Below are 18,040 nucleotides of genomic sequence, written 5' to 3' on the forward strand. Positions count from 1 at the left end.
TGTCGGGGATTGAGTCTTCACCCTGTGAATCTGAGGGATACTAACATTCCGTCCTAGTGCCCTTACCTGGGCCCCGCTCCTCCGCCTCCTCACCTGTCACCCCCACGTTGCAGCACCAGCTGATAGGGACACCAGCCAGCATTCCCATGGGGGTCCCCTCCCCTCCCTGGCCAAAGGAGAGGCGCTTTTAGGGGAAGATGAGGTAACTGTGCCAGCAAAGAGGTGGCCTCGAGCTAGGCCTCCTCAACCCTAGTGGTTGACCATGATGTCGGCCGTGTGCCTGTTGGCCTAATCTGATGGTCATGGAGCGCATGACCAGGAGCTGAGTGCTGGGAGGGAGGGTGCAAAGGTTGGTGTCCCTGCAGCCCCCATGTGGCCCTGACTGGTACCAAGGCAGGCTGGGGAGCGTTTCCACGGCTGGTAAAGGTGAGAGGCACTTGTAGGAAGGCAGCAGAGAGGCAGCTCCCAAGCAGAGACGTGTACAACAGGAAGGAGGGAAGGAAGGAGGCAAGGAAGGACTTGCCTGAGCGATGAGGCCCGGCGCTGCGGGGAAGCAATTCAGGCATGGAAGCAGGTGTGCAGCTCCCCTGGAAACACCTTCCGACACAGAAACTGTCCGTGGAGTGCGTGCAGGGCCAATACGGGGGAGGAGTGAGGTGCTGAGCAAGGCTGTGGTCTCAGCAGAGGCGCAGGGACTTTTCTGTCCGACCTAACAGTCTCCTGACTATTAGGTCAACCTTCTGGCATATAAGTTAGTCTTAATTGGTCGTCCACAGCTTGACCAAAAGCAGCCCTGACTTGATCAGCTGTCTCACTAGGAACGCAGCAAGCTACCATCTCAGCCCAGTGTTCAGATTTTCTACACCTTAACCCACCTATGTAATCCCCCCACCAATGTATTCACTGAATGTACTTACAATGATGTTTGTTCTCTGTGTATAGAAATAGTTATGAGTCCTTTTTGTTGGATCCTCAGGGCAAAGTGAACCTGTGCTCCCAGGCTTAGGTCACTCCTATGTGGCTTAGAATAAACTGGTTTCTCATATTCCTTCAAAGCAAAGTTGTTACTCTGTGTTGACACTGTCAGTACATTCTTTTCATGTCCCATCTGGAGACCAAATAAATATCTACAAGGGAAGCTTCAGTTGTGACGGGGGCTAGGGACCAGGTAACGAAGATTAGGACGCATGAAACATTAAGGGGTAAATGGGACTGAACGGGTAATAAATGCAGATTAGAAATTTGGGAACAAGGAAGGAAATGTATGAAGTGTAGGGCTGTTAGAAATGCAAGCGAAGTGCAAGTCATTTTTCTTTTGTTTTTAAATGTAGGCTGCATGAAGCCTGTGGGAGACCAGACAAGGAAGATTGTGAGATACTCGTTCTGCTCTGTGAGCACAAAGGGGAAATGTATCAGGCAGGCGTGAGGACATGTTGAGGTTCCAGGGAAAGCTAATGCAGCTGAGATTCAGTTGTCTACCTGAGCATGTACTAAAAGGTAATACGAGGCAGAAGAATCCTGTGTAACTTTAGTTGCGTGTACCCGTGTCTGGGTGAATAAAAGCGGGATGAGCTAGAGGCTCAGAACTCCCCTGCGGTAGCGCCCAGAGCTCCCCGGCTGCCTGTGTGTTGCACTGACTCTGTGTCTCTTTGTCCTTCATCCTCAGGTTTGACCTCAGGTCAGGGAAACAAGGTAGCAGGACTAGGTCCCTGCAAGGGGCACCCTGGGTGGGGAAAGCTGGGGAAGAGTGGGGAAAGCTGGGACAGGGGGACTCGTTCTCCATGGTGACCTCTGGGGCAGGGACGTGGGACCAGCAGTGCAGGCCAGTCTCCTACAGAAACCCTTATAGAAGGCAAAGGAAAAGAAACGGTAGCTACTTTTAAATGAGAAGGAAGACTCTAAATGTTTAAATAGATAAGGGAAAGGAAGTTAGGGGTACAGATCATAGCTGGGAAAGAGCACTCATAAAAGACAAATCCTTCTGTGGAAGACATTTAAGATCCAAAATACAGCAGACTCCTGTATTTACACTAGTTGCTTTCCTTTGGGGGTTTGTCTTATAGATCGAGGACCTTAAACACAGTTCCCACGTGGGTATTTCTTTAGAAAGGCTGAGTGTCACAAGATGATCTGCCTACCTAAAAGCTGTCACAGCCTCACAACATATGTAGGACAGAAGGTTTTTGCTTGAAACCAGAGCAAAAAGCTGAATGAGAACAAGAGGCCAAACTGTGCCTTAAAGCCTTAAAACACCACTGCCCCTGCAATTTTGAAAGTTCCCTTGGAATGTTTCCGTGTAACAAGGAAGAAATGACCGACTTCTGAGTCAGATACACGTATATAAAAGCACCTCCTGTCAGCATTTTCAAATTTATTAAAGAAGGGAAAGAAAGCGCAGATAAAAATTAATGCAGCGTAGAAATGAAGTTACAAAAAATGAGTAAAGGGAAAAGAAATCAACAGAAAAAACTCTGACTTCCAAAGGTTAATTGTAATGACAACAAACGGTTCCAGATCAAACCAAAAGCAAGCACGCGTTAGGAGGTGGAGATGTGGGTTGGGTGCAGCGGCGCTCCTGTTACTGAGGAGGAGCGGAGAGGATGAGAATGTTGGAGAAGCGTCTGACCTCTCTAACTGACGTGAAATGTTGACAGCGTCAAAGACAACACAAAGCTCAGAATATTATTTCTGTAATAAAAATGACTCCAATAGCTACTGAGCATTGCTAATCCAAAAAATGTTCCAAAATCAAGCTCTGACCATGAAATTTTTTTTTTTTTTTTTTTTTTTTTTTTTGGTAACAGGCGTCAAACTCATGACCTTGCGCTTGCCAGGCAGGCGCTGTACTGCTCAGCTATATCCCCGGCCCCTGACCATGAAATGTAGACATACTCTGAAATTCATGTCAACGAAAGAAACTGGATAGGAGTCACTTCAAATCTGATTATCTTAAATGTTCAGATGCAACTCCAACAACTTACGTAGAATGTCAATTGAAACAGAGAAAAAATTCCTACAGCATGATACCACAGCAAGGGTTGGCAAACTATACGCAGAAGGCGAACTCCAAGCACTGCCAGTTTTCCCCTAATAAATTTAATAACGTGTAGATCTCCCCTAATCCACTCGATTGACGTGTGCAGTTGCGGGCTCTTCAGTGTCTCAGAGGGTGTGCGGCCATCGCAAGTGTTAGAACACGTTTGTCATTTCCCAAAGGAGCCCCGTGGCCGTTCCCAGTCACTCTGGGTTTGGAAAACTGGTGAAGTGACTGCCCCGCCCCTTGCCAGGCAGTCCCGAACCCATTGTCTCTCTTTACATATTTTCCTATTCTGTGCCTTTTGCATAAATGCAATTACACAACATGTGACTTAGTGAGTGGCTTCATGCTCTTAACATACTGTTTACAAGTCCAGTCAGGTTGTGGCATGTATCAGTACTCCACTCCTTCCTGTTACCCAGCAGTAATCCCCTATAGTGATAATAACCTGCTCGCTAATTCCATTCATCCGTTTCTCAGTTGATGGGCATTTGGGTTGTTTTCACTTGTTGGCTCGTATGAGAAATATTACATAAACCTTCATGTACAAGTTATTGCATGGATGTGGCTCTTGCCTTGGATATGTATCTAAAAATGAAATCATTGGGTCTAACGATAACTCTATGTCTAGCATTTTGAGAAACTGGCAGAGTATTTCCCAAAGGAGTCACACCGTTTTATACTCCAACTAGGAAAATGTGAGGGTTCCGAGCTCCCTACCTCCTCCCCAAGAAGTGTGACCATCAGTATACATCTCACTAGGGCATTTGCCTAGTTTCCTGTGATGCTAAGCATCCTTTCAATTTGTGTACATTTTCTTAAAAAATAAATGTCTATTCAAATATTTTGTTTTTTTAATTTATTTATCTTTCTGATGCTGAATTATAAGAGGTTTTTAAAAATACACATTCTGGATTTAATATCCAAGAATCCTTATCAGATTTACCAGATATATGGTATGCAAACATTTCCCCCCCCCTTTGGTGAATCTTTTTATTTTCACAATAGTATCATTTGATACACAAAAGTTTTTAATTTTAATTAAGTCCGATTTATCTAGTTGCACTTTTATCACTTATGTTTCTGGTGTTTTAGCCAAGAAGCCATTGCTGTTAGAGCACAAAAATGTATTCATATGTTTTATTCTAAGTTTCAGCTCTTAAATTTAGGTCTCAGATCCAGTTTCAATTTTTATGTGAAGTGTGAGGTAGGGGTTGGACTTCATTCTTTTGCATGTGGATATATAGTTGTCTCAGCAGCATTTACTGCAAAAGCTATTCTTTTTCCATTGAATTGTCTTGGCACCCTTATCAAAAATCAGTTAACCAGATGTAAAAATTTAGTTCTGCACTCTTTAATTGAGAAAAATTTATATTATTTTTTCCTTTGCTTTTTTGGTCGTTTTTATTGTAGTTTAGTTGATTAGGACGTGTGTAGTACATACTGTTTACATTCCCTGTGGAAAGTTGGTACATGTACATAACACATCTTGATTCCTTTTTGCGTCCTCTTTCATTTCCCAACCTCCACCTCTTGGTCCCTTCCTTTTTTTGCACGTGTTTGCAGTACGTGTTACATTCCTTAAGCTGGTGCACACATATAATGTTAAGTCAAATAAATCTGAAACACACCTTCAATATCACACAGTTTGTCTTCCATGAAAAATCCAGAACAAAAACAGAGCAAAATAAAAGATAATAGAAAGTAGGCAGATAGATGGTTCTGACTCTTAATTCTATTCCATTGATTTTTTTGGTTTTTTGTTTTTGTACTTATATGCCAGGATCATACTGTCTTGATTTCTGTACTTTTCGTAGTAAGCTTCGACATGAGGGGAGGGTACATCTTCACGCTTTCCCCCTTTTGAAAATATTGTTTCGGTTATTGGGGTCTGAGTTGAAGACAAGCGCTCAGCTTGTCCGTCTTGACAGGGGTTACATGAATGTGTAGAACAGTGTGGCAAGCATCGGAATCTCTACAATCTGAGCCGTGAACCTCGGCTGTCTTTCAGCTTATTTAGATCTTCAACTTATTTTAATAATTTGCAATTTTCAGTGGCTATGTCGTGCATTTCTTTCACTCCATTTTTTTCTTCATGTTATTCTAATGGAATTGTTTTCTTAATTTCATTTTCAGATCGGTCATTGCTGGTTTATAAAACTATCATTGGTTTTTATGTGTTGATCTTGCAGCCTGCAACTTAACTGAATCTGTTGGCTCTGATAGCTTGTGGGGGATTTGCGAAGACTCTGTTTTATAGAAGATCTTGTCCTCTGTGAATAGAGATGGTTTTACATCTCTCTTTCTAGCTTGGCTGCCTTCTATTTCCCTTTCTCGAGTTCTCGTCCTTGCCAGAACTTCCGGCACGATGTCAGACGGAAGTGGCTCCCGGGCCTTGCTGTTGTTTGCTGTAGAGCCTCGGCTGGGCTATTTCCATGAACTTTCTCCTCCAGCAGTGTGCAGCTCCTGCTAACTGCACTTCAGAGACCCCCGCCTTGACCGTGTGCGTAGTCACTGACCGCAGCCCCCCGACACACACTGGCTTAGCCAGGCTCTCTCTGACTGCCCCTTTCCCCGATCTGCCCATTAAACCGCTGCTCTTCTGCCTCTGCTGATGCCACAGCCACCTGTGAGCCTTTGCGAACTACCCGCTGACGCTGGGCCTCAGCAAGCTAGATGAGGACACTGCCGCTGAACCACGTCCCTCGCCCCTGCTGCTGTCCGGTGTTTGACAACACCCTGGGATATAACTTGCGGTACAGGGTGATCCAACTAAATTCTGGAGCCTTCACCGGGCAAAGGTTTGCCAGTCTTTGAGGGTTGTTCCTTCCCCACGAGGGCTCATGGCTTTGTCCCTGGTCCTGTTAAATGTCTCATTGGTTTATTTTCAGCTAGTTGTTACTGGTATCATGGATATTGGCCTCCTCCTCCTAGGTACTCTCTTCCAAGCGCTCTATTGTTTTTGATGTGGTCTTGGGCATGAATTTCCTCATGCAGCTTCTTTGGTAAAGCCAGGGAGGTCTGGGCGGATAACTGTACCACTGCAGTGGAAGTAGGGGCAGAGGGATGCTCCTCCTGGAGAGATACTCCTGGCCTATTAGGTGGTCATTAGATGGGAATGGTAGCCACTAGTCTTGGGTCATCCATCAGCGTGGACCCAGTGCCCCTCAAGCAAGCTAGGAAGGAGATGGAAGTTTCCTGGCATGTGTACCTGGACAGAGATTCTGCCTGCAAGGTGTGGCTGGGTGTGGGAAGGGAGCCCCATGCTCTCAGCCGCCCCACCTTCGAGAGCTGGGGAAAGATGGAGATGCCAGTGTCCTGCCACCCCCAGGCTGAAGCCACAGCCCTGAACCAGGGTCAGGGCGCATGGCAAGCCCCATCTTCTTGGCAGGAAAACTGTTACACTGAACTAGGGAAGGAGTAGAAGAGAGTTTTGACTTCAGTACCATAGAGTTTTGTTGTTCTTACCAAGATTTAGGAAGTTTTCATGAATTTTTCTATTTGTTGTATTGACCACAGAACAATCCCCAGTGTCTTTCAGTGACGTCGGCCACTGAAATGGTTGTTTTACTTATGAACCTCTTCCTACTAGAAGTTTCGGTCTGCTATGTTTCTGTAAACAAAGTTTCATCAGAACGCAGTGTGTCCACTCACGGCCCTGCTGTCCGGAGCTGATTTCACGCAGAGTTAAGTAGCCACAGCAGTGATCAGAGAGCCTGCAAAGCCTAGAGTAATTACCTTCTGGCCATTTGCAGAAAACATTTGCTGAAGAATTGCTGCATTCACTTTTAGTTCTTTGTATGGAAAACAGTATTACACAATTATGTGAAGAAAGGTCGAGAGTCTGTAGTCCAGACTGCAGGAAAAGGCCTCAGTCAGTTCCGAAAATCATAGTTCTGTGGATTATTTGTAGTAACTGTGGGAGGTGGTTTGTTTGTGTTTGTGTTTGTTTTTTGGTACTGGGAGTTGAACCCAGAGAGCTCTAAGCTATATCCCTAGAGCTTACTTTAGAGACACTCAATTGCCCAGACAGGTCTTGAACTTGTGACCCTGTTGCCTCAGCCTCCTGAGAGGTGTGGTGACAGGCATGTGCCACCATGCCAGGCTGTAACTGTGTGGTTAGATTTGAGTTGTAGAGATGTTTTCTACCTGCCAATGTTCTACTTGTCTGTTCATGATCATTTTTGCCTTTTTTGCTTAAGTAACTCCTAGGTGGGCCTGGACTCCAGGGCCGGAGGTGTCCGTTGTGTCTGTGGATGCCGTATGGCTGAGGGGTAGGGGGTCCAGGGCTGTGGCCGGGGCAGGGGAGTGGGACAGCGCCCCCTGTGCTCTCCACTGGGACGGCGGCTGTCTCCTTCGGGCTCAGATCCCGTGGGCAAGCGGGGTCAGAGCCTCTGGGCCTCCCGGTGGCCAGTGTGCTCAGCGGAGGGGATGGCAGTCCACTGGTCCTGGGGTGCGCCGGGCGTCACCGGTTCGGCTTCCTGTCTTCTAGCACTGCTTTAAAGGACACTGCATCTGGCTGACACCCGACATCCTCAAACGGGACGGCAACTGGGGAGCCTGGACCCCCTTCGGCTCCTGCTCACGCACCTGTGGCACAGGGGTGAAGTTCAGGACGCGCCAGTGTGACAACCCACAGTGAGTGGCCCGGCCCTCCCTCCCACCCTCCTGAGTGGCAGCCGAGGCCCCCCCGCCCCCACCACTGCTCCTGTACGGCAGGGCCCCAACAGCCGCGGCCTGGCGAGGTGGAGCCACCTGGTCAAGGCCAAGGGCGCCAGGTCAAGCCACCTGGCCCTGGCCCCAACCGGAGGAAGCTGAGGCCCGGGAGGATGCCTTCCCAGTCACCCGGACCTGGTCTCCTGGTCCGCTGGCCTCCTGCCCACTCCAACCTGCGGTCAACTCTGGACACAGGCTTCCCTGTCCTTGGGCAGGGGCAGAGAAGAGGATGGGGGCACAGAGGGGGCGGGGATCTCTCTCAGCCCCCCAGGATGCTGGGAACCTGGGCAGGGGCTGCTGCAGCCAAGCAGCGATTTACAACCCCACAAGAGTCAGGGTCAGGACTTGCCCCCGGCCCAGGGCCCAGGCAGAGGCTGCATGTCAGATTCCCTACACTCAGCCGTGCTCCCCTCCCTGCGGGGGGCCACTTCCTGTGGTCCTCCTGGTTTCCTCGTCCACAGACACCTCTTCACTTGCAGCCTGCCTTGGCCACTGCACTCTGCAGGCCTGGCGCCATGCAGCGTCCCTGTGGCGGGACAGGGAGGCCTGCATGCATGCGGGCAGCACTTGGCAGGGCTCCACGGTGCCCAGCAGGGGCCCTTCAAGCTCTACCTGGCAGACACGTGGTGGGGCCTTTGTCTTGTTTTGGCCTGTCCGAAAGATTTGGATTAAAAGACTTAAAATATTTTGGTTTATCTGAAAACACTGAAAGTCTGGAATTTCACATAAAAACCTAAACAGACTTCCAGCTCCCAAATGGGCCCAATGTGGGCTGGAGGGAGGGATCTGGCCTCTGGCCTCTGCAGTGGCTCCCCTGCTCCGTCTTCCTAGACTGCAGTGCTTTCTCTGGCATGGAGGAACCAGACCTGGTCGTGGCTGCTGGGGCGGGGAGACATCTCCATTGCAGGGCAGGGCCTGGCAGCCGGACAGCCTGCTGCAGGAGCATCTGTGTCTGGCCGCTCCTGCTGTGTAGAGCCCGCCCACCCCTCCTGCCCAGGGCCCCAGGCTGTCCTGGGCGAGATCAGACCGGAGGAGGACCCTCGGGTCCCTCTCTGTGCACCTCTGGGTGCTGTTACACTCCCAGAGAAGAAAGCTCGGGCTGGGGAGTTAGAACCCCAGAGGCATTAGAGGATCAATCTTGTTCCCTGGGAAGCAAGGACGTGCAGAGGCACAGCACAAATCCTGCAGTGGGGGAACAGCGCCGTGGGGGCCCCTTGTGCCGGCCTCTCATGGAAAACTTGCGCTGCAGGATTCTACTGTTTTAGAATTGCTCTGGGATACCCCCAGTGTGTGCCAGGCCCCGCCTTACGAAGTGGTTTGGCCAGGCTTTGCTGCCCTGGGGTTTGCCATCCAGCAGGGAAGACAGAATCTGAATGCCCAGTCACAGTCCTTGTCCCTGTGCAGCCCCAGGCGTCAGCAGGGAGGGTGCAGGCCACTGTGCTGCCTTCCCAGGGGAGCCCGGGAGTGAGGTACCGCACCGCTCCTTCCAGTTTGGATTCCCTGAGGCCTGGGGCTGGGACCAGCCTGGGTGGGATGGCTGGGACGAGGAGGGCTTGCTTACTTTCCTCAGCAGAGCTGGCCCCCCTATCCCTGAGGCTCAAGGATCCCCCTAAAATACCCACCTGAAAGGCAGCTCTTCTAGCGCCACCAGGCAGAAGGACCTCTGCTTTCTCCTCCAGCCCAGCCAATGGGGGCCGCACCTGTGCGGGCCTGGCCTACGACTTCCAGCTCTGCAACCCCCAGGACTGCCCCGACACGCTGGCTGACTTCCGGGAGGAGCAGTGCCGCCAGTGGGACCTGTACTTTGAGCACGGCGATGGCCAGCACCACTGGCTGCCCCACGAGCACCGCGATGGTGAGCAGCAGGCCCCCCGGGTGGCAGGGCCAGCACGTGCTGCGCCCTCGGTGCTGTGTGAGGCAAGGCGGTGACATCTGGGCCGAAGGCAGAGCCACTCCAGCAGGCGTGGCCACTGCGGCCCCTCCGGGGCTAGGACTTGGGACGTGGACCAGGCTGCAGTCCCAAAGGTGCAGGGGCACTGGGCCTCACGGAGGCTGCTGGGGGAGGTCAGAAGGGGTCGGTCTCCGGCCATCACCATCGGGCGGGCAGCTGAGGGCCTGTGACCTTCTCTACCAGCTGGGACTCTCAAGTCAGAGTCAGACACCGCTACGAACGTTCATGCCCGTAATCCCAGCACTCTGGAGACTGAGGCTGGAGGACCGCAAGTTCAGTTCCTCCTGTGCAGCCTAGTGAGACCCTGTCTCAAAAGAAAAAAAGTGAAAAGGGCTGGGAATGTAGCTCAGTGTGAAGGGCCGGGTTCAGAGCCACTACTGACAAGGAGGGAAGAGAGACAGGGACAGGGACAGGGACAGGACAGGACAGGACAGGAAGGCATTTTGGCTGATGGAGCTGAAAAGTCAGGTAACATCAGGCCTGGTGGGGCTTGTGTGGTTGCCGCTTGGTTCCAGGACTCCCAGCCTGAAGGAAACTAAAGTCCACAGGCGCCCCAGCCCCTTCCGCAAGGTGCTGTAGTGTCTGTGCCCAACCCGTCACACCCCCAGTACCGTGCGTCACCTCTGGACGGTTGCAGTACTTAACACTGGGAGTGCTGCGTGAATCGTTGCCATACTGCTTTGTTTAGGAAATACTGACCCCCCTGTTCAGTACAGAACAGTTGTTTCTAAATATTTTTGATCCACAAAGTCCAAACTGCGGATGTGAACCCCTCGGATAGAGAGGGTAGACTGTGTTCCATGGGGGTCCCTCTCTGTGGGGACCTGTGACAGAACCAGGACAGTCTGGTCCTTCCGGACCTCCAAGAAGGTTGACAGAAAAGGCCTCTGTGAAAGGGGACTCAAGACAGCCACAAGGGGCGACCCGGTGCGCCCAGAGCCTGGGGGCTGTGTGGGGAGAAGTCTCAGGGTAGGGAAGGAAGGTGGCTGCGGCCCCTTCCCTCTCTGCGCCCTGGAGGGCAGGCTTCGTGGGGCAGGCGGGCGTAGACAGGCCCTCTCCCTCCTCGGGACTTCTCTTGTGACAAGGCGCCTCCTCGCTTCCCTTCCAGCCAAGGAGAGATGCCACCTCCACTGCGAGTCCAGGGAGACCGGGGAGGTGGTGTCCATGAAGCGCATGGTGCACGACGGGACACGCTGCTCCTACAAGGACGCCTTCAGCCTCTGTGTGCGCGGGGACTGCAAGGTGAGTGCCCGGGCCTCCGCCCCAACATACGCAGACAGAATGCCAGCAGCAGCGCCTCAGACAGAGGCTGGGACTCAGCAGAAGTCACTCCACTCCTCCCCGGTGTCAGGGGGCCCCAACTTGAGTGTGTCGAGGACCTGGGTACCTGGGGCTTGGGGGCGTCACCTCCGATGTTCTGGCTCCAAGCTCAGCCTGGATTCTTGCTGCGCCCCCGCTGATTCTGACGCAGGAGAGGCGCAGGTGCAGTGCTTGGCAGGGTCACCTCCAGACAACTCCACGGTCAGCTGACAGTTGTGGGCCAAAAAGACGCGGAGCCCGGTGCCCCTATTGGACACCCCAGCTCAGCAGCACAGCACTCTAGGGTGTTGTCATCCCCGCCAGGGTCAAGGGAGTGAGTGGGGCTGCGACTGCTGCTACTGCCCGGAGAGGGTCAGAGTCCTGGCACCAGCCCAGCAAAAGGTCAAAATTCAAAACTGAAGGTAGAGCTGCGACTGACCACAGATTGCTCTCCCACCACCAGAAAGTGAAGTGGGGGCCATCAGCACACCCCCGGCTTCTCTTGTAGTCTGTCACAAAGAGTAACCGCGGGTGTCAGGGCCTGCAGCTGGAACCCTCACCCCTGGAAGCAGGGTGCGCCTCTGCTGGAGGCTGCGAGGTCAGGACCGGCGGTAGGTGTCGGCGGCCTGACTCACCTTCCTTCCTGGGAGACGCAGCACCCTGGGGTGTGGCTGGAGAGAGCCCGGCAGAGAGCCGGGGAGCAAGGCGAGGAGGTGGGCACAGGCAGCAGGGTGCTCCAGGTCGGCTCACACACACGTGTGTTCACCTTGATCGTTTCACATCCCGGACGCTTCCAAAAATAAGTCGGAAAACCTAAGTCAAGCTGGGCGTGATGATGCAACCTATAGTACCAGCCACTTGGGAGGCTGAGTAGGAAGACTGCAAATTCAGGACAAATTAGCAAAGCTCTGTCCCATAATAAACAATAGAAAGGGCTGGGTAGTTCAGTGGTAGAGCACCCTGAGTTAAATCTACAATGTTACAAAGAGAAGACTCATGAAAATACAGACCAATAAAACCACAGACCATGAATTTCTATCCACGTGTTCAGAAAGGAGGAGCCAGTCCGTGCCCTACAGCCCTTGCACGGCCTTGAGCCCCTGCGCTGGAAGGTCTTTGGGAGACGAAAGCCAGAAATCACACAGCAGCTGGGAGGGGCTGGGCGTAGAGCTCAGTGACAGAGCATTTTCCTAGAATGCGTGAGGCCCAGATTCAATCCCCAGCATTAAAGAAAAAACAAAACAAAACCCAAAGGAAAGGAAGGCAGTCTCTCCGGAGGTGGTGATAGTGATATAGGAAAATGGAAACTCCCAACCTGAACGAAGTCTGGGACGAGTTCATGTTCTCTAAAATCGAAGAATGAATTTTAGGAGCTACAGAGGTTAAGAGCAGAACATATTTATTGAGGGAAAGAAAGCTCTCTGAGAGAGGGACAGAAGTGGGGTCAGAGAGGGACAGAAGTGGGGTCTGAGAGGGTTGCCCAACACTGTCTCTTCTAGGGACTCTTAGAGAGCAAAACCTCGAGGTGAGGTGGGTCCAAGGCAGGGGAAAAATAGGAAATTACAAGGTGGACATGAGATCAGCCTATAAGAACTGTTCAGGTAAAATTGATTAAATTGGGATCAAATGGGGAAGCGAGTCCCTTATGAATACAGAACAGGGGTCAGTGACTCTTCAAGGTAATCGCTACCTATTTAGAATATCAATCCCGGATGTCCATCCCTGGGGAGGTGTGCCGGTGCATTTGTTTAGTCTTTTGTCTTGAGGTCTGGCCTGCAGCAAGTAGTCTCCATTTGTAAGGTGTCTTGTCTTCCATGCTGGCTCCTTGAGGGCCTGGCCCTGTCTGACTGCACATAATATTTCTATCCACCTCAGCTGCCTGTACCAATAGGAGAGTCTTTAAAGGAGACTTGGCAGTGAGCCTCCGAGCAGCCAGAGCAAAGGAGGCAGCCTGTGCTGCGATCTCGTTCTCCGGGACGGCTCAGTGAGCTCTTCTCTGCTGAGCACCCAGGAAAGTGGGCTCCAGCAGGCTCTGTGCTTGGCACAGTGAGGCCAGCCCTCACCCTCGTCACCCTGGGCTGTAGACAGGATCGGAACCTCATTCGTTCTTGTCTCTGCCGGCCGGCTCTCAGCAGAGCACCGTCTCCACTCTGCAATAATTCTAGTTCCTGGCGTGGCAGTGCATTGAGGGATTGGTAGAAAGAATGAGGGCGGGAGTGTCCGCGCCGGGTCCAGACACCGGAAGACAGACTAAAGAGACAGTGCCTGCCCGAGGGCAGAGTGGGGGTGCAGTCCCAGATGGCGCCTCGCTGGGAGCCTCAGGGGCTGCCTGTGGGGGTGCCAGCAGCGTGGGGGGGCGAGGCCAGCGCTCTGACTCACAGCCTCGAGGACAGAGGGCTCTTGGGAGGCCCGGCCAAGGTTACAGGAGCCCTGAGCTCATGGTTCCACAGACTAAGGAATGAAGTCGTGACTCGAAGGAGGAGGTTAGGAGAGTTCGCACTGGGAATGAGGAGAGCAGCTCCTGGATTTCGGGGGACGGGGCGGGGGGGGGGCGTAGTTTCTCATCTCGAGTTGCTCATACATGAGGGGAGGGCAGGAATGGCTTCCCTGTCCAGTGGCCGTCTGTCACATGTGGCTCCACGGATTTACAATGACCAGTTGGATCTCTGGCTTGCTAACTTGGTTCTTTTTTTTTTTTTTTTTGGTTTTTCTCCGGTACCGGGAACTGAACTCACGACCTTGCGCTTGCCAGGCAGGCGCTTTTGCCACTGAGCTAAATCCCCAGCCCCCGCTAACTTGGTTCTTTAACACACAGGGTTTAAGGGAAACTGGGATTTTAGAGGAAAGGCTGGGTGTTTTGCATTTTAAGCTCCTCAGAACTTGGGAGTTTGGCAGGGGTGGGCTGCATGCCCTGCTGCCTGACGAGTTCGCTGCTGGTCCTCCTCCCCTCTGTGCTTACTGCAGCTCCCCCACTATGGCAGGTCACCCACCTCCGTCTCAGGCCCTTCCCTGGCAAGCCGCCTCACTCACACGGTGGCTGAGTAACCCATTTGCTACATCAGGGAGGTCCCAGGCACGTGACCCCGCTGTGCTGGGCAAGGCGTTCAGTGGGTCATGCTTTCCGGAGATGCAAACTGGGGCACGGGAGGGTTACAGGGGGTTATACCCCACCCCACGCCCGTGTGAGAACTGCCGAGACAGATGCACAGCCCATCGGCCACAGCAAGGGTGGATGCCAGCCGGCCGGCGGGACCCTGTGTCACCTGAGGCGGGGTGCACACGCGGAGAGGCGTCTCAGGTGCTCCTGTCACTCTCCCTGCAGAAGGTGGGCTGTGACGGGGTGATCGGCTCCAGCAAGCAGGAGGACAAGTGCGGCGTGTGTGGTGGGGACAACACGCACTGCAAAGTGGTCAAGGGCACGTTCACTCGCTCTCCCAAGAAGCTCGGTGAGTGAGCCCAGCTGGCCCGTCCTGCGCAAGGGCGTGGTTTGAGTCGCCCTTGGGCTCTGGCTGGTCCGGCTGTTGGCGGTGGGGGCTGGGCAGTCAGGTGGAGGGAGGATGCCAAGCTAACCCTGCTGTGGTGGGCACGGAGGAGGGAGGCCACAGGGTCAGGAAGGCACGTACTGGCTGGGTCTCAGAAGTGTGTATTAGAGGTCAGGCCCTGTGCAGAGCACCTCACCCAAACTGCCAGGATGCCAGCCTGTCTGTCCCCGTTCCGTCCCTCTCTCCTGCTGCCAGCTGGGTCCCAGCAGGGCTGCAAGTCGGAGCTAGAGACCTGGGGGCTCCTGGCTCTATTACTCCATTTTTTGCTACTGTAATGGAATTCCTGAGGCTGGGAAACTTGTAAAGAAGGGACTTATTTAGCTCACACTTTTGAAGCTGAAAGTCCATGCAAAATGGTGCCAGCTCCAGCGAGGGCCCCTCTGACTTCATCACCTCATGGCAGAGGGCACCACTGTGGCGGGAGTGTGGGCAAGAGCAAGAGATGCCAGGGCCGGGGCGGGCTGGAGTGACTCCTGTCAGCCCCACCTCCGGGAGGTCACCCCGCAACAGCATGCCTGAGCCTCTCTCGGGCACCTGCATACCGCCTGGCCTCATGCAGGGCTGACCTGGGCCTGGCCTGCAGCTCGCTGGACATGCCTCAGCTGGCCCGTCTGGGTCCTGGGCAGAAGCTACTTGCTAGTCTCTCTTAGAAGGCCATGGGGCAGATGCGCAGGTGTTTATGGGAGTCAGATGCTGGGGAGGCCTCAGGCAGGTGTTCAGCGCCGGGCTCTCCAGAGCCCACCGCAGTGTGGGTCTGAGGAAGTTGGCAGGTGATGAGGCTGAGGTGCCGACAGGCCACGCAGGGCCTGACACGGCACCGTGGACTCACGAGCTCGGGACTCAGGGCTGCATTCCCTCCCGTGTCCAGTGGAGGAGGTTGGCCAGAGGGGTGGGGGGGGCACCTAGGAGCTGAAGAGGAGCAGAAAGGCGGGACAGGCGGTGCCAGGCCCCAGGCTGTGGCCACACCCTGCCCCAGAGCTTCCTGGTTGCCCCACACTGGTGGGCAGCCCAGGCCCTGGAATTACAGTGGCCTCAGGAGACCTGCAGTGAGGCGAGGCCCTTCCCTGAGATCTGCCCCCCAGTCCCCTGGTCCCCCAGTCCCCCAGTCCCCCGGTCCCTCCCCTCCCCTCTCCTTCTCACTTGGTGTTGTCTTCCTGCACCTGAACAAAGGTTATATCAAGATGTTTGAGATCCCCGCGGGAGCCAGACACCTGCTCATCCAGGAGGCAGACGCCGCCAGCCACCACCTGGGTGAGTCTGGGAGCGGGGACGGCCCGGCCTGTCCAGGCCCTGGCTCTTGTGGAATGGGCAGTCAGAGATCCGGGCGATGAGTCCTGAGGGAGCCCAGGCTGGCGGGTGTGGCGGGTGTGGCTGCAGCCCCGCATCCACCTGTCCCTCAGCCCAGCGCCCCGCCCCGGGGCCTTTCCTGGGCTCATCGACCCGTGGAGAGGCCAGGCTTTGGGATCCGGGCTTCCCGGCAGTGGTGGTGAGGGTCTTGTGTCCCGGTGGGCCTCGCCCCTCCACACCACCCTCTACGAGGGGGCAGCATCCGCGTCTCTCACACACACACACACACACACACACACACACACACACACACACACACACGAACTTGCGGCCACGAAGGCCACACCGTGAGGATGCACCTATTTTCAGTTATTTTATTCTGTGCTGATGCTCCCAGGGCCTGCGCCTGCTAAGTACGCACTCTACCCCGATCTAGCGCCTTCAGCCCATGGTTTTAAACTTTAGAGATTCCACCTAAGATAGGGATTTCTGACCTCTCTTGAAGACGTGACCGTTCTCACAGCCCTGGACACCCTTCCAAGTGGCGGTCCCCACCTGGGAGGTGTCTCAGTGACAGTACTGATGGCACCAGCCGCTCAAGGGAAGAGAGCCGGATTTGGCTCACGGTTAGAATCCAACCCATGCTGGGCAGCTCCAAGGCAGGAACTCCAGGTCGAGGGCCTGCTGTAGGGGAGAGCCGCTCCCTGAGTGTCATCCGGGAAGCAGAGAAGAGAGGGGCCGCTCGGAGCAAGAGGCACCTTCCAGTTTGCGCCCCGCCCCCCGTGGCCCCATAACCAGGCCTGCCCCCTAATACAAGCCGGCTGCAGGGCCCTGGGGTCCAGCCACTACCCACAAGCCCTGCATCCTGGAGCACATGACGGGGGGGACACCCACTTCCACACCACATTGGGGGCTCCCCACCCGCACCCGCCCGTCCAGGGCATCCTGGGGCGGTCACTGGATGGGTCCTTTCCCCAGTCTGAGTTGCCCCACCTTCGTCCCCATCCTCTGGAGGGGTCAGGCTGGGTCAGGGGTTTCCGACCTGCTACAGGCAGCCATCCCACTCACGTGTAACAACCCTCCCCCAACACATCTTCCCTCCTTACTATTCGAAGAGGAGAGGCTTTGTCACTGCCCTTGGCTTAGGTAGAAGATGAACACCAAGGTGAGTGAATTCCTAGACAGGAAGACACTTGGTCCCAATGCTGGGGCTGAGGGCCATGCCCTTCAAAGCACGAGAGCTTATGCTAGAGAGACAGTAAAGATCTGAGACTTTCTGCACAGTGTGCGCAGAAGTCCAGGGGGCTTCTATAGGAAACCACGTACTCACTGGTGGCCTGTCTGGGGCCCCCCAGTGTCACCTTCCACTGCAGGGAGTGGGGCTTCTGAGCCCCTAGATTTTCCTAGCCCGGCAGTGGGTGCCCAGGGCCTGCGTGGGGGAGTGCGTTACTGGTGGGGGTGGGGACACTGCTTTTGCAGCAGGGTGTTTGTCACCGCCCAGCAGGGAGCCCCCCCACTGGCCCTGTGTGCTGTCTTTCCAGGGGATCCCTGTCCGCCACCCTGGCCTGGAGGCTGCTGTGTTAGTCAGCTTCCCTTTGCTGCAGTCCAGTGCCTGAGGCAACTAACTTAGAAAGGTTGAATTGTGTGCTCTGTCCGGTGGCTCACAGGGGAGCCATAGTCGTATCTTAAACCTGGGGGCTGGGGTCCCCCATCCTCTTGTAGGTCACATCCCCAGTGACCGTAGGACCTCCCACTAAGGTACCACCCTGAAAAGGCTTCACCACCCACAAGGGCTACCTGAGGATCATGAGAGGGGCCTTGAGAGGACAGTCCACTCAGCATCCCAACCAGGCCAGCCTCTCTGTGCCCCTGACTGCTCGATGGACCACAGTGAAGCTTCTCTGGGGAGCCAGGGAGCCTTCAGGGCCTGCTGGGGACAGATCCAGAAAGGGCGCTGGGCTGGGCACAAGGGCCTGGGTGGAATCATCCGGTCTCCAGGGAGAGACCGACAGCAGGGTGTGGCTCCCAAAGCAGTTTGGGCTATTGGTATGGACTGAGCCCTGGTGGAGGGCAGCTGGGAGAGACGAGGGGCGCCGGTCCCCACGACGATCCACAGCTGCCCCAAGCAGCACGCCCTGCTGGGCCCCCCACAGCGGGCCTGGGTCCTGCCCTCCAGTGACCGCGGCGGGGCGCGGGCTCCTTTTGCCA

At 54.4% G+C, this 18,040-nt stretch overlaps 1 protein-coding gene across 1 annotated transcript in view; it reads left to right on the forward strand.

The window, feature by feature from the left end:
• Adamts2 (ADAM metallopeptidase with thrombospondin type 1 motif, 2) overlaps positions 1-18,040 on the forward strand; it is a gene marked incomplete at its 5' end in the record, with an annotated part of 209,321 nt that overhangs the window by 176,146 nt on the left and 15,135 nt on the right. The window contains 5 exons of the mRNA XM_013507291.1: positions 7,530-7,675; positions 9,433-9,608; positions 10,813-10,946; positions 14,326-14,449; positions 15,716-15,796. Of these exons, the coding sequence (XP_013362745.1) occupies positions 7,530-7,675; positions 9,433-9,608; positions 10,813-10,946; positions 14,326-14,449; positions 15,716-15,796 (661 nt within the window). The remainder of the gene's footprint in view (positions 1-7,529; positions 7,676-9,432; positions 9,609-10,812; positions 10,947-14,325; positions 14,450-15,715; positions 15,797-18,040) is intronic.

This window comes from Chinchilla lanigera, unplaced genomic scaffold (genome assembly GCF_000276665.1).
Source record: "Chinchilla lanigera isolate Chin_1 unplaced genomic scaffold, ChiLan1.0 scaffold00007, whole genome shotgun sequence".
NCBI lineage: Eukaryota > Metazoa > Chordata > Mammalia > Rodentia > Chinchillidae > Chinchilla > Chinchilla lanigera.